The sequence below is a fragment of the Pagrus major genome, chromosome 4 (genome assembly GCF_040436345.1).
Source record: "Pagrus major chromosome 4, Pma_NU_1.0".
Lineage (NCBI taxonomy): Eukaryota > Metazoa > Chordata > Actinopteri > Spariformes > Sparidae > Pagrus > Pagrus major.
Genome location: NC_133218.1, coordinates 23,413,359 through 23,429,256, shown reverse-complemented (window position 1 = coordinate 23,429,256; position 15,898 = coordinate 23,413,359). Strand labels below are relative to the sequence as shown.

The following is a 15,898-nucleotide window of genomic DNA, read 5'->3' as shown; positions in this document are numbered from 1 at the left end:
AGCTCCTGTCTCTTTAAGGCCCTTCTCCAAAATACCCGGTCTCCTCTGATTGGTCAGCTCACAAACGCCTGAGCCAGCACCACTAACAACAACAGAGCAGCGGTGCTAAATCAATTTGTACGTGCCAAACTAGCTGCTTGGTATAAATTTTGCAGATGTGTGACATGGTGACGTAGTGTGATGTCAGAAAGTCACAGAATGACGAGGCGTTTCAGGAGCAGTGTTTTCTGTGGGTGCGGACTGTGACCTTTTTATCTTTCAAGATCTTTTGCATACAAACGAACATTTATAAAACACTGAAGGAAAAGAAAAAAGAAAATAGCAGAGTAGGTCTCCTTTTAAAACAAACTAATGCTTTTCAACCTCAAGCCTCGTCAGGGAGTCAAACAGATCTCAAGGAACAAAAAGGCCCTTTTAAAGAGTAGTGTGGGATCATGGGAGTTATCGTCTTCATTGTAAAACAACCACCATTGCTGATGAAATCTTTCTTCGTGACTCAGGTCGAAATTTTCACAGACAAGGTAACGTCTTAAACTTTTATTCACGTTATGTTCAGACACATTCACCGACTTCCTTCCAAACGTTTTGACCCTGGCGACCAAGTGAAACACACAGTTTCTCTGGGCTTTAACATTGTTTGAAACATTTGGGATAATGTAAGTACACAGCTCAGGAAGATATATAACAGAGGCCTTGTTAGGTTTAAGAGATTTTCATGCAGAAATGTTACATATTATAACCTTAAGAACATTTCTGTTTGAGTCATCATTTTACTATTCCGGGAAATTGAATTCAGTGCATTTGGCCTTCCATTTCTGTGGCTCGATCTTCTGCTGACATAATAGTTTTATCTCTTTTTCTCATGGGCCCTGCTCCCAGAACATATGATGGATCTTGATGTGACCTGTGAGCAGTACTTCCCTCTTCCTTTTCCTTTACTTTCTGGCAATGACAGAGTCCACACGCCCCGATGAACAGAATCACCTCTATTTAACCCGGTCATTTGGCTCGCAGGCACATAAAGCGTGCAGCACTTTGTCACTCCCACCATTCGTCTGTCTCTACTCTCAGCAGTCATGAATATGATCTGGCTTTGCATCATATCGGTGTTGTCAATTACTCTGGTCATCTGTGACAAAGATATTGACACAAGCCACATCAGAGGTAGGTGATTCCAGTTGTTTTGATATTTATTTTTATTTTTCTTTGCCTAAAACTAGAATTTGTTGTTTGATTTTAAATTATTTACTGCATCTACAAGTAAACAGTAAACCTAAATCTGTGAATGTCTTATCTGCTGTTTCCAGTTTTTCCAGCAGCGAACAAAAGTATTGCTGGAGTCTTCCAGGTTACCTACTTAAATAACCTCAACCAGCCTCAGTATGCCTTCAATGCCTCTGAAGCTCGGAGGCTCTGCTTGTCCCTCGGAGTGAACATTGCCTCAAAAGCACAAGTAAAAGAAGCTCTCACTAGAGGTTTCGAGACATGCAGGTAAGACAAGTGAAAAAAGCACAAGATCTCCTCAGTCATCTCAGTGGAGTTTAATGAAAAGTGCCTAATGTTATGTTTTGTTTTGTTTTGTTTTGTTCAGGTTTGGGTGGATTGATGAGCATTTTGCAGTCATCCCCCGCAGAAAGGCCATTTCTAATTGTGGCCAAAACCAGACAGGCTTGGTGACATGGCGAGCATCTGTTAAAAATAAGTTTGATGTGTTTTGCTTCAATGAATCAGGTATGATGTTCTTTGCTACACATTAGTTCACAAATCAGTTAGGTGGTGCATGCCCCGGCTTTTTGTTCTTTAAACAAAACAATCTGTTGAAATTTGATGTACATCAGAAGGTATTTACTCAGATTAATGTGAATGAATACTCCTGATAAAGGCTGTGCTAAGACTCTATTGCATATACATTAGGACTGAGGTTGTATTCAGTTGTATTTTATTGTGGAAAACTACTTTGCTCCCAAATTTATGAAAAAATGTTTGACTGAAATTGACGAGTACATAAAAAAGATTTGTTTAAGAGTTATGTTTATTTTACAGTATTTCTTAACTAAATACAGTATATAACTAAATATCTACCTTTGCGTACAGAAACCCATTTGAAAATGTCCTTTTAATATGTTCCAACACTATGTCTACACAGATGTATCTGTGAGACAATGGGAGGCAGATACAATCTTTCCTTCAGGAAAAAAAAGAAGTTAAAATTATGTGAATGATACAAACATACATTTATCAAATAGCATGCACTTTAAATAGCACTAATCTAATCTCTCATGGCCTTCATGTATACACACAGATGCTGCGACACAATTGAAGGATACAACAACTGCCAGCCCTTTGAGCAGCAGAGATTCCTCGAGGCAAACTCAGTCTCACTCTGAGGCAGCAAACTCCACCCGGAACCTCCACTCTACGTCTTCCTCCTCCCATCTTCCTTCTTCCTCCTCAACTCCTGAAACCATGGAGAATGAGGCAGAACCGGCCCGTTTTACTGGCAGTGCACAAGCCTCTTCTGGAGGTATGAAAATTTTGCTTACAACAGAGTTAATGCTGTGGAGGACATTTTTGTCATATTCAGTTCATACTGTACATATAATACAGCTCAACGTGTTAAAGTTACAACTACAAAATACTAATAATGAGTGAGGATGTAATTTTCGTTTTATTTGACTAATGTATTTTTCCTTTCGTGTTTTTATTCCAGGAAAAGCTATTCTAATCACCTCAGCGTGTGCCCTTCTTCTTATTGCAATCATAGTAATTGCATACATAAAAATGTAAGTGGCTTTCCATGTGAAAATACTATACATAATCTTTCATTATTGTTACATCTTAAGTGTATAGCATGATTTTTCTTTCTCTCTGTACATAGTCGAGGGAGTCGCGCTCTGAGTGTTGACATGAAGCCGCAGGAAGAGTTCATCCAGACAGAAGAGTGGACGTGCGTGAAGAGTATCAACGAAACCAAGACAGACGCTCAGGAAGATGAGAGGATACAAGTGGACGACAGTGAAAGTTAAACTTTTGAGATATTTTTAAGAACTCTGTGGACAACTACTGTGTATTATTATCTTTAAGGACAGAAATATGTTCCTTTTTGTGTGCCTTGTTTTTTCTGTTATAAAATGGCCTTAAAGTGCATTTATTTTTTTATGTATTTGTAAGTACTGTATATTCAGTCATCTGATGTTATTAAATGATGCAGTTTTGCCACTAGATGGCGATGTTTACATTACAATCATTGTGATGCCTGAAGACTTTTTATTCTTTTAACATACTGTTTGCTGCCTCAGATAATGAACATACATGTAAATGCGTTGTTTCTAGGACAGTTTCACTTCACAGCACTTTAAAAAGTTCTTGTGTCCTTATATCCCAGATTTTTCAATTTATGGGTATCTCTCCAAAAACTCACTGAAACGTCTTATGGGAGAGACAGAGGGAATGTCCCGGACATCATTAATCTCTTATCAGACTGTTCTGAACTAACATTGTGTCAAGCTCTCTCAACCGTAAGTGTTCTTCTGTCCGATGTACAGTGTATACAGTAACTGAAAAACTTCAAGTTTATGACATACCCCCGTTACAAAATGGAGTGTAAGGTACAGTTGTTTATACATAGCGGGATTGTGTAATGACAAGCATGTGAACGTCTGACCCTCCACAGCAGCCAAAGTGCCATCAGTCATTCAGTAATCCTTTGTTATCAACTTGTGACCAACTAAGCTGACATTATAGTTTTCATTGACTCATCACAGTCACCCACCAGCACTTTTCAAAATAAAGGTAAACTGTGGTTATTGAGAGTTCAGCATGCTTGGATTCTGTCTACTGGGAGCTCCATTTTATTCACTCAAAGCTTCAGACTTTACTGCGTCGACTATGAAGCTAAGTTCATTGCACAGTGTCTCGTGTCGGTAGGCCATGCGGATCTGGGCGACGTTGGTGCGACGGATATCGTTCCCTTCGGGTCCATCTTTCTGATAGCTCACACCCAAGAAGTGCCTCTTATCCTGTAAACAAACAATAAAATAATTGTTGCGAGACATATTGGATGGAGATGAAGCCATGCCTGGTGTGATAAAGGAGGAGTGAACATGTCACTGTCTGTACCTGGTGAGACAGTCCACTTTGCAGCACACTGTTTCTGGCTATCTCACATACATCACAGGTGCTGAGCTTCCACAGCTGAGCTGCGATGGCGTACTCTTCCATCAGGGGTTCCTACAATCAGCACACACAAATAATGGATGTGAATTATTTACCCTGCAGAACAAAATCCATCTAAAATAAACTGCAATAGTATGTTTGGTACGGTCATTCAAACTAGGATCATGTCATACTGAAGTGCAGCCTACTATATTCTGTGTAGTTGTTTGTGTTTACCTTGGTGTAGTGGAACTGCATGGGGTCGTCGGTGGACAGGGACACACACAGGCCTTTGTGCAGGAACTCTCTGAGAGGATTTTTGGAGTATTCCAGGAACAAGCTGTTGTTGCTGAGTGGAGACATGGCAATTGGCACCTGGGCCAGGTAGTACAGGTACTGCAGCACAGGGCTCTGAGGAAACACGAAGAAAAATAAGTACTGCTCTGGCAACACATATGGTACACACACACAGACAGCACACAAAGGTAGACAAATAGCTCAGTGACTGTTTGATGCACATGTAAATCACTATGTCTCCTAAAGCCATTTCAGCTGATCACATGCTATCTGTATCTTCCAGCAGCTCCTACTGGCTACACAAGGACTCACAGGTACTAAACTGGGGGGCCTAAAACATTACATTTTGCTCCTGGTCCCCTTACCGGAGCTTATATTACAATCTTTAGGCCTTTCTCCACATTGACTGTTATTAAAATAAATAAGACAGATATAAACAAGCAAAAACCAAATAACCCTCTTGCTATCTCATTAAACCAAATTGCTTGAATACAGTATAACTGCACAATTTGGGTTATAAACTAATATCAGCAAGTCATCATTTTCTCTATCTTTAGGACTCTTTCCTTGTCTCTGTTTTCAGAACATATCGTCTATCCACATGAAACTCAAAACTTCCTCTCTCTCACGTACAGTTCCCCTATTTTCAGCTGTTCTGTGATGAACCACAGCGCTAAAAGTGAGAAATCCACAGGGACTTTTTGACACAAGACTTCAAAACAGTCAGAAGGAAGAGGAGTTCATTTGAGTGTCGATTATGCTGCTCCACTGTGTTCTCACACTGTGACTATAAACTATTTCAGTTTACTATAATCCATTTTGAACAGGGACAACAAGCATAAAGTATAGCCATATTATTGATTTTTGGCTCAGCAGGAGCACTGTGTTATCCCTCCTAGCCCTGCAGGCAGCATCTGAATTCCACACTTTAATAGTCAGTCAGAAATGAGCCTGTCAACACATCTGAGATACCTTCTTCAGGTTGAGTCCATGTGAGATGTTGTCCGATGTGAGAAAGGCAGAGACCAAATGAGTGATTGATCCAGCTTCTCCACAATGGGGACGGAACTGGAAGGTGCTCAGTCCAAGCTCTCTACAGACGACACAAAAGGACATGACAAACCATTCGATCAATATATGAGCAAATTATGGAACAGTGTCTTATTTTGTTCATCTCTGTGTTGATAGTATTAATAGATAGCGGCTGCATGCTGTGTGTTGAAATGTCCAAATTACTCTCATTATCTGTGAGTGCTCAGTACTTCAGTATTTGTAAGGTTCTTACTTTCCTATGATTAATCAATCAATCTTCCCTGGCAGCTCTACAAAGTAAACTGTACACTGAGTGCTGGACCTGCAGAACCAGGTGTAAAGTCAAAAATGTTCTCCGTCATTCTCACAGAAAAGCACCCTGTTTTCAAATATTAGTGTGTGTTATGAAGACAGAATAATATAATATATAATAATATCATATAATAATAATTATTATATAACAATATAATAAGCCATCAGCTCTTACTTTCTGAGGTTGTTGAGGACCATGATGTTTGCATACATGTGGAAGAGGTAGTAGCTGTAGGGAGGGTTGTCATCCGTAGTCCACTGTTCTGGCTTTGGGCTCCTGAAGGAGAACATGTGATCGCTGTGTTTGGACTCATCATCCACGCTGTCAAAGCCTGACACCTGCACTCACACAAAGAAAACAAGTCATTTACAACTGGGACAGCTTTATGAATCCCCGGCAGGTACCAAGGGTAATAACGTAACAAATATTATTAACAATTCATGCCCTTGAATTACATGTTTAGTATTTATAAACACAACATAAACATTTACTAAATTGTTTACAATGCTCTATAAAGTAGCAATGTGTAAGCAGTTATAAGGCCATTTAAAAGTGTTTATTAATGTACAGTATTTGTCAACAGTTATTGCTTCTACTATGAAACATTTTTCACATTATACTGGATTTAAATGATAAAGAGGAGATGTTCAAGTGAGGTGTTACCTCATCAATAATCAATAGCATTGAATAGGTAATATCCATGAGAAACTTGAGGAAATTAATCACTATTTTGGTGAGCTATTGTTCTGTACATTTTGGCATGATGAACCCTAAAAAATCTTACATATTTGAGGAAAACGTGAAGTTCTTTGTGCTTCTGTGGGTTGACGGTGGCCTCAAACAGAGGAAGGAATATGTTCTCCAGCATCTTGGCAAAATTAGGTACCAGCTTCTTTGACTTGAAAATGTCACTGAAACACAATTAAACATTGTGTTATATTTTAAGTAAATTTCACAATTTCACATTTTGAAAATTGCTTTTAAATTAGAAGCTTGAGGGTTTCTTCAGGCCGTAGCACTCACTATATCCTGGGCACTTGAATCATCCATCTCATGTTTGGAGAGTGCAGTTTGTGGTGAATGAACCACTTAGACAGACTGTCCCACTCATCTGGAGAGCGTCCATAGATGGAAAGGCGAGGCTCTGCGTGCTGGTACTTACTCTCCTCCAGGTCATGGGCCACTTCCTGTTGAAGGTGAGAAGTAGAGTGTGCTTAACTGTGTCCGCATCAGTTCAGACTTGAAATGTATCATCACACGATCTGATACCTTGATGATGCGAGCAAAATAGTCTCCATTAATGATGTTGTCTGTTTTCAGGAAGATTTCTCGAAGTTCACTGGCTCCCACTGGGTTATACTTCGAATTGAACTTATCAAACCGGTGGAAGGTGTGTCTCCCCTGGACAGTTTATACATTAGAAAGCATATTAGTGAACTGGTATTTAGGAACATTAAGTGCCACAAATTAAAGGCAGAGGGAGTGAGGGAATTGCAAGTTGCAGAGAGATTCCTATCCATTCCAATTATTATTATGTTCCATAATGTAGTAATAATGTAATTCACAAAACGTATTAATTTTCCTCCCCATTCCAACATATTTAAAATGAACACAGAAAAACAAAATAAGCCTAATGCTAAAATATGGTGGCCTTTCCTGCTTTTCTTACAGCATGTACATCCAGAGAGTCCACAGTGAGGTCATAGGGGTCCTTATTGAGGTTGTGGAAAACCTGCTGGAGAGTCATCTTTTGTCCCGCCTTTTCCAGCACCACACGGTCAGCATCAGTCTTGTATGTTTTCTGGATGAAGGTCAGCAGGTGTTTCTGAGACATGCAGGCAGCCGCATGAATATGTGTGTCGATCTGAGGGGAAGAAGCAACTTCTATGTTTAACAAGTGCACACATGGCTTTTCTTACCTTTTTTTCTTTTATTAGTTAAAATTAAGGAAGACAGCATGTACTGAGATGTTTTCACCAAAACAATCTTTGGGATACAAGATTGGATTATACACTCTTTATAACACCTGTAGATGGAGATCTAACCTTTCTAACATTGTAGAAATCTCTGTGAGGCACACTCTTTAGTTCCTTTAGCTCAGCCATCTCATTGAGCATCTCATGGAGGTAGAACTTCGAGCTCAAGAAATTCAGTCGTCTGTGACAGTAGGTCTTCCTGAAAATTAGAGCGGACCTCAGTTTAGTAAGTATATAAGTACTGCTTAGTGGCAACAACCGGTTATACCAAAGCAGTGTGTTGAACCAGCATACTGTAGCTGTAGCATGTTTTTTGTTTTGGCAACTTACGTGGGTCCATCTGCAATCATTGCAAGCACGTGACTGAGATCTATGGCAAAGGTCTCTAAGTCTGGGTAAGGAAGGTCGTGGGGCCGGTTTTCTCTCAGAGCCTCTGCATTATCATACACATGCACTATCCCATCCTTCATCTTCAGTTCATAGTTCAAGTTCTCAGGGATGTTTTCCATGCTGTAGGGATCTTCCCCATCTTTTGGATGCGGGCACATATCTGGTGGACCACAGCATTCACATATGAACAGGAAACCATCATCAGTGAGAGATACTTTAAAAAAAAATCACAAGACCTTCAGACCTGGTAGAACTTCATCTTCTTCACTCCATCTCATGTTCTGAGCACTGCGGAGGAACTGGGCCGTGGTTCTGCAAAATCTTTGATAGGCTAGCTTTGAGTATTTCTCACGAATAAGCAAAGCCTTAAAGAGACTTTTAGCTGCCTGTTCGTAGTCCTCCACTGTGATCTGAATGGGGAACAGACATGACACATACAATAATCTTAAGTGTTTTCTTATTTAAGCTTTTTCAACATCCTGTGTACAATAATAAGTTGGGAACTATCAATAAATACAATAAGTAAAGCTGTCAAAGCATTAATTTCTTTAACTCTGATTAACACCTGTAAATTCTCCTGTTTACAGTACTTACTCCAGCACAGTAATCACCACTAATAGTGACCCTCTGGTAATCAGGGCAGGTTTCTGGCAGTGATGAGCAGGTGGAGCTGGGAGACAGGAATGGTGTAACTGCCACTGACCGTGTCCAGTCTGCATTCAATGGGATCTGCAGAGACATCGACTGGGAACGAATCATCTTCAAACTTTTCTTCCTGCAAAAATCCCAACACAATTAATATCAGCAAACAAAACTTCACTCCAAGCCATGATACAATTGTTAACTATGTTTTTTTTCATTTACACCTACCTCTTGGCACTCTCCTCTGATTGTTGCTCTGCCAGCTCCTTAAGCAGTTCATGTTCCTTGGCTTGTTGCAGGCCAATTGGACAGTCCTCAGGCACGGTGAACATTGATAAGGCATCCTTGTGGTCTTCTTCCTTTAGCGCTGATGCGTATGCCTTCTCTGCTAGCAATTGTGTCTCCTCCTCTGCCTCACTCAGAGTTACCTTTGGAAATTGGCGAGGCATATCTGCAAGAAGGTAGAAGCGGCAGTAAAATGACTGGCGACAGTGACATGTACAGTATTTACAGGATACAAAGAGGTCCTGCCCTCCTTGTTAGAGCTTTACTCGCTCCGACTAGTTTCTGCTGTTTTGTAAACAAGCAAATCTACCTGTGTAAGGGTTTGGGTGCAGTAAATTCAAGAGCTAACAGCATCACCACCTGGACAGCTCTGTGAATTTCTCATGTTGGCTCAAATGACATTAAGTTGCTGTAGTTGTTCATGCCCTGCAGACTGACTCTTAAACACAATTCCAAACAAAACCCATAAAAATCACCTCTTGAGGTCCCACAAATAAACCAGTACACAACTCCGTCAGGTTGTCAATGTAATGCAGTCACGTAATACCCATCTTATACTAGTTACAGTTCATCCGCTCCCAGTTCATTTTCACAGTCACACATTTATTCTGTTTACTCAGTTATCTTGCTTTGTTGTTTTTGTCCTTAATTTGCTTTTTTTGTTATCTCGTGTTCCTGTTAGCTGTCTTTACTTGTACTTTTTCATTCTTTGCTATCTTTCTTTTCAAATGTCATCTATGTAAAGAAACAAGTCACTATTTTTTTGAAAGGTGCTATTAATAAAGTATTTTGCAACTGGCTGCAATAGGAGGCTGTGATGGAAACAATAGCTAATCCTGTGGAATATCCATTGGATTACCATCATACTAAACTTTACTAGTGAAGCGTGCCCCAGTACAATACCATTTAAAAATAACCTGTGTCAGTCGCCTTTATAGGAATCCTCCTGAGCTATTCTTGACATGTTACTTTATTGTCACTTAATAAAAACTATGTCAGTTATTATATTTTAGCCCTTATCAACAGTATAGCCTTATTTTTACTCCAGTGTCTAATCCTGGATACACTCCACACAGCCGCTATGTCAAACATACAACTGTCTATTTCTGCAAGGAGATAACCTGGGTGAACTGACAGTGTCTTGCTGATATCCTTAGTATTACAGGATGCAGTTATGGTTACTCGTGAGTTAAAGCAACAACAGAGAAAGGCCACGCCGCATGGTGTCATACAAGCCAATTTTCCGCTCTGCCAGGGTGCTTCCAGGAAGCTTATCATTCCGGACACACAACACTATTCTGACAACAGCTGTGTGCATCACCACTGCTGTGGAGCTTTATGGCACCACATGCAGACTGTGGAAAGGGATAGGCACATAAAGCTGCATTGATCTGGAGATGATGGCCTTATGAATTATTAACCTTCCTCTCATACACCCTGAAATCATTTCGTATTATTATGATAAATATCAACTAGACTAGATTATATACAGTCTGAGATTTTGGATATTGTTATAGCCCGTTATAGCAAAGGTGTTGTCCTTTCCTGGTTTTAAAGGCTGCATTACAGTGAAGTGATGACTGTTCTACTTGTTCTAATACTACTGATTGGGTTAATGCTTTGTTAAAGTACCAATAGTCATCCCTACAATATTGTTGCAGTAGCGATATTAACGTATTTAATCAAAAATATTGTGATATTTGATTTTGTTGCTCTATTCTAGCATTTCTAGGGAGCTGAGGTCACGCCCCTTCCAGTGGACCTCATGGGACCTTATTTCAGAAAAACTTTGTCTGGTTGTGAACCACATTGGTTGTCAACTACACATATGATGTTTGTGAATTTAAAAGATGATTTTTCAAGTCAAGAAAGTCACCTGGACAGTCACAATAAATTTGGCCATATTGACAACTACAGTTATGTGAATGTGTAGTTTGTCAGTTCTGCAGGCTGCTAATATACAGGACCAACTCAACAATGTTTACGTTATTCACTTATGCAAGTGTTGGCCGTGTAGTCTTTATAATTAGTCTTATAGTTAATTATTTTCATGACAAACCGTGACTTTCTCAGGATGAAAAATTATCTTTTAAATTGACAAACATCATATGTGTGAGTCACAATTCAGATGGGATCAAAAAATCTATTTGTCTCTCTCCATTCAATACCATACAAAGTTTTTCTGAAATTAGGTCCCATGTAGGAAACCAGAATGGGCGTGACTTCAGCTCTCCATGAAGTGCTTTTGAGGACATTTCAAATATCCAGATATATATCGTCTATTGTGAAACAGCCTAAAATATCGTGATATTATTTTAAGGCCATACAGACCAGCCCTGATAAATACCCTTTATTTCTTTTTCCTCACTTTTTCATACATGCAGGTGCACACACAAACACACACACACACACACACACAAACACACACAACTGAACAGGAACAAGAACTAGCTAACCACTTACAATATCCTTGAAAAAACAAAACAAACAAACAACCAGCAGCAGGAGCAGCAGCAGCAGCAGCAGCAACAACAACAACAACAACAACAACAACAACAACAACAACAACAACAACAACAACAACAACAACAACAACAACAAGATCACCCAGAAACAGCAAGCAACCAACAAACAACTCATTCCATATTCAAATATTGATAGGTTGATAGAACCTAACCACGCCTTCTTAAAATCAATCCGCGGCTAACGTTAGACGTAGCTAGCCTAATTAAGATAATGGTAATGGCAATTTTATCCTTATCGTCAAAGGCAACGTGTTGGTGTTTCAGAACAGTTAGTTACAGTAGGTATAGTTAGGTTTGCTTGTTTTAAACCAACATACCAGCTACCATAAGGTTCAATTTACAAAACGTTAACATTACGCTAAAACTCATGCTTTTGTTGTAGCTAGCTAACGTTACTGACCTGCGGACTTTACTTTGACGTTCTCATCCTGCCGAGGTGACTAATGGTAAGTTAATTTAATAGTCTTGACGGCTGTTTAAGCTTACACTGTATAAAATCTTGTTTTGTTTCTTAGCACAGGCTTTAATTAGCAAAATAATGAAACTATCAACGATTTCCAAGCACATGTCGGTCTAAATTTCTCCTTTCTATCACTTTTAACAGAGTTTCACTGTTACCATGACAACTTGGTCAAGAACATGACGTGGCTACAAAAAACGTTGAATCTTTGACATATAATTTAAAAACAATAAAACTCTCAAGTCTTGTATTAGTAGTTACAATTTTTGTTTTATTGATTTAACCATTCATTTAGATGTATCAAAGTCAAAATTTCCTCATGATTCTTAAAGAAATAATATGTAATAGGTTTTTTGCAAACTCTTTCATGAATATATAGAAATTAGGTCATTTGGCAGAGAGATCCAACACCCAGGGGAGACTCGTGTCCCCCACGCGTGCAGTCCAATTTTGCTGTTGACCAAACCCAGGCAGCCTCCTCTCTGATGCCCATGTGCCTTGAGTTATAGCAGAGTGATGCAATGAATAGCCTATGTTGTAACTTGATTTCAGCCATTTTGCCTATTATTTCATGTGTAGATCCCATCCTTCAGTTCTGCACTTACCTTCAGTGCCGTTCATAGCCATATCTGGAGATGTTGTCATCTCAAGTTGGACGCAGTGAAGCACTGTATAGATTCAGTGGTACTCTGTCTGCATCTACGTGGGTCAGACTCAAGTCAATGTACGAGTCTACGGTGGCACACAACTACAGTTTTGTTTTCCTGACTGGCTATCTCTCTCTATTTTAAGGAGCCAGTGGCATCATGTTGACAGAGCTACTAATCCTGAGAATATGTCAAAACTGGCTGTCAACAAAGAGAGGGCCTCACTCAGATTGGACAGAGCCTGCTGTCTACTGCTCTATTTATCTCTCTCTCTTTCTGTCTCTCTCAGACACAAACATGCAAGCACTCTGTTGCTCACTCTTACACTTATATACAGTGTGCACACATTGATGCCTCTTCTTTCGTAATGAGGCATCACACAAAGGGCAGTCGTCGCAGTTGTCCTTTTCAGTCAGTAAGTCACAAGCTGCTCAGTTTTCTTAAGTACCCCCAGGCAGGCAGGCAGACCGTCTGAGAACAATCCAAGCATTTGTTTTCGTCTGGGTTCTGACCATGGTTTAGCCCCTGTTCCTCTGAAAATACTGTTTTTTCCTGACAAAATCACTCTAGAAACAAATAATTGCCCTCAGAAGACATTCAAGTACCTTACACTCTCAGATTACCACTCTGATTTGTGTGATAGCAAATACAACTGACTCATCTCCCATTTAACTATATATGATGCAGGGCTGCATACTGCATTATATTTTTATGTCTTACTTGTCACTGCCCAGCTATTTATAACAGTCTGATCACCCCAGACTGATCCTTTCTGTCAATAGTGATTGTGGTAAAAAATAATATTCATACTGTACGGTTCTGGTGCTGTTTAACCAGCAGAATAAATAATGGCCTTGCTTAGCCTACTCTTACCAGGGAATGAACCTTGATAAGCTTTGAAAGATGGACAAGCAGTGACAAATTTGACAGAGAATATTCCCCTAAATCAATTTGGGGAATTGTTGACTGTGAATACAGCTTCAACAATTCTGCTCACCAACCAGTATTGCATCATTAGATCTGTTTGTGATATACAGGTGCCTTGAATTATAACAGCAATATAGCAGGGAGTCAACAGAAACTGCATTACTGCATGCCTCATTTCAGAGGTACAACTCATTTATTGTTTTATCTTCTGTAATCCTTGTGTTACTTTAAACTCATATTGATGGGTCTTTTCTGCACTGTTCACATTTATAGAATGGATCTAAAAAAAAAAAATCACGAGATTGATTCAATATTCGGAACGTGATGACATTTTGAAAAAAAAATAGCATCAAGGTGGTCATTAGTCACTCCCTACATGATAAAAAGGCCTTTATGTCTATATTAAGGACTCCTCAAATCAACATCCCAATTACACAGCGGATAAAATATTTTAGTCAGCATCACAGGAGCTTTGCTCTTATTGATCTGTATCTGGTTTAAGTAACATCAGATCACATGGATGATAAATAGTGTTGGTGCAGATCTCTAGAAGGCATAATTAGACACTAATGTGGGGAGTATCTACATGGTGCTTACTGTGGACTGTGCTAATGTATGTGTGTGCACTCCTAAATGTACAGGAAATGTGGAGTTGACCCTCTATCATCTCCACAGCCACTTTGGAGAATATGGATCGTCATTCATTATTTCACTGTGAAACTCCCAGAGGAGACTTCTTGAGGCCATTACTCCTCCACTAATAGCCCTATCTCATACCCAGCTCGCTATATTCTACTGTCTTTATCTTGTCTTTTTGTGGCTTTTCTCAGACACGTCACTGCTGGTATTGGCTATGCCCCCAAGTTGGCTCTTTGTCAAAGTCAAATCTGAGAGTGAGGTCAACCCCACAAGAGAAAGACTTGTACAGTACATTAGAGATAGTGATGACAGAGGGAAAGTGAAGACGCTCACTCTTTCCCAAGCAAGGACTTGACTGCTGCTTTAAAAGAGGCGTGTCTCCTCTTCTCATCTTTCCCAGTGGCCAGGGCCTGGAGAAGAGGAAAGATAAAAGCGAAGGAAGTGCATTCACCCGTGAATACAAAGCAGCCTCCCTTACAGCTATTCTCTAATACTTGTCAGATACATTTCCACTACGTCTAGATGCATACTTTCTCTTTTTTTGCACTGATAAATGGGTTTGGATATGGATATAAACCAGTTACTAAGTTTCACATACAGTATAGCAAAACTATAGAGTATACAGCTATAAACCAGTCATTTTTAATGTAAATTTGAAGACATAAAAAGATGAGGAGGAGGAAGTTTTAGTCTTTGATTGTTCCCATGTTAAAGGGTTTTTGGGGAGTTTTTTCCTTAGAAGAAACGAGAGTGGAGGGTGTCTAATGCTGTACAGATTGTAAAGCCCCTCGAGGCAAATTTGTGATTTGTAATATTCAGCTATATAAACAAAACTTGACTCCCATTGTCAATTGATGGTCATAACCCATGTCGTATGTCAAATAATTCCACTCACCTCTTCGGGCTCTGTTGTCTCTGAAGTGTGACTGAACTGTGTGCAAGTTCCCTCAGAGAAACATCTAAGTCATGCTGTGCGCTTGTTGTGGCTCGAGGATATGATATCTCATCCACCACCCTGCAGTGCACATCACTCCATCCTTAACTCTTTCACTGCTGTGGCTTAGTACAAGGACGTCAGCTGAACAAATGCCAACGTCAGCTATCATGGTCATTTCACTATTTCAGGCAGTATCAATGAATGTAGTGGGAATTTAGTTCAATATGTAAAATATAAATGTTTTTCCCTTTTTCTTCCTTTTCTTTCTTTGAGACTAATCATGTCCTCTTGTGGATGTTTTTTTTTTGCAGGACTTTCTGCTGAGATGTGTGACATGAGCAGACTGGCGAGTAACAACAGCAACGTAAGAATGTCCTTTTGGTTAGATCACCTTTGTCTCTTTAACTACAGTACTTCAACTGAGATTAAGACAATTACGGAACATTCGTCTAGACTTACATCACCATTGTACGTCATGGCAATCCTAAGTGTCTCTATTTTCACATGCATTCTGTGTCTGTTGCAATGAAACTAAAGCCCCAAGCTGTCTGTGCCCCTATGTAACATCAGTGTTAGGGTAGAGATCAAAACACTCTCTCTGATACTTACAGTATGCAGAGCAGAACAAGCAGCCTTGCAGCGATGAACTCATCACAAAGCCTTAGAAGAGGAC

General features: G+C 39.7%; 2 protein-coding genes across 4 annotated transcripts; one reads left to right on the top strand and one right to left on the bottom strand.

Annotated features, from left to right (window-relative positions):
* Window positions 1-1,036: 1,036 nt before the first annotated feature.
* lyve1a (lymphatic vessel endothelial hyaluronic receptor 1a) lies at window positions 1,037-3,244 on the top strand. The gene is made up of 6 exons (XM_073465133.1): window positions 1,037-1,164; window positions 1,308-1,491; window positions 1,592-1,731; window positions 2,303-2,524; window positions 2,711-2,783; window positions 2,879-3,244. Exons 1-6 carry the CDS (start codon window positions 1,077-1,079, stop codon window positions 3,024-3,026), a joined length of 855 nt encoding a protein of 284 aa, XP_073321234.1. The 5' UTR covers window positions 1,037-1,076; the 3' UTR covers window positions 3,027-3,244.
* A 531-nt stretch (window positions 3,245-3,775) lies between these two features.
* On the bottom strand, window positions 3,776-14,679 carry ampd3a (adenosine monophosphate deaminase 3a). 3 transcript variants are annotated; one of them, XM_073465132.1, is made up of 16 exons: window positions 14,622-14,679; window positions 9,034-9,256; window positions 8,903-8,938; window positions 8,758-8,833; window positions 8,408-8,573; window positions 8,104-8,323; window positions 7,843-7,972; window positions 7,467-7,661; window positions 7,067-7,198; window positions 6,821-6,984; window positions 6,582-6,708; window positions 5,972-6,135; window positions 5,425-5,545; window positions 4,393-4,566; window positions 4,120-4,230; window positions 3,776-4,019 (listed from the first exon to the last, which is right to left on the bottom strand). In XM_073465132.1, the coding sequence occupies exons 1-16, from the start codon at window positions 14,677-14,679 to the stop codon at window positions 3,852-3,854; spliced, it is 2,265 nt and encodes a 754-aa protein (XP_073321233.1). In that variant the 3' UTR covers window positions 3,776-3,851. The 3 variants fall into 3 exon arrangements, with proteins under 3 accessions (XP_073321233.1, XP_073321231.1, XP_073321232.1); XM_073465130.1 differs by having other exon boundaries at window positions 8,758-8,938; XM_073465131.1 differs by lacking the exon at window positions 14,622-14,679 and adding an exon at window positions 12,681-12,702 and having other exon boundaries at window positions 8,758-8,938.
* Between the last annotated feature and the right edge of the window lie 1,219 nt (window positions 14,680-15,898).

Bases quoted from the DNA above. Each gene is read 5' to 3' on its own strand.
- lyve1a (XM_073465133.1), top strand. From the start codon at position 1,077: ATGAATATGATCTGGCTTTGCATCATATCGGTGTTGTCAATTACTCTG. The intron at 2,525-2,710 runs GTATGAAAATTT...TTTTTATTCCAG, and splicing joins TGCACAAGCCTCTTCTGGAG to GAAAAGCTATTCTAATCACC. The intron at 2,784-2,878 runs GTAAGTGGCTTT...CTCTGTACATAG, and splicing joins GTAATTGCATACATAAAAAT to TCGAGGGAGTCGCGCTCTGA.
- ampd3a (XM_073465130.1), bottom strand. From the start codon at position 14,679: ATGAGAAGAGGAGACACGCCTCTTTTAAAGCAGCAGTCAAGTCCTTGC. The intron at 7,973-8,103 runs GTAAGTTGCCAA...TCTAATTTTCAG, and splicing joins ATGATTGCAGATGGACCCAC to GAAGACCTACTGTCACAGAC. The intron at 7,199-7,466 runs GTAAGAAAAGCA...TAAACTGTCCAG, and splicing joins ACTCTCTGGATGTACATGCT to GGGAGACACACCTTCCACCG.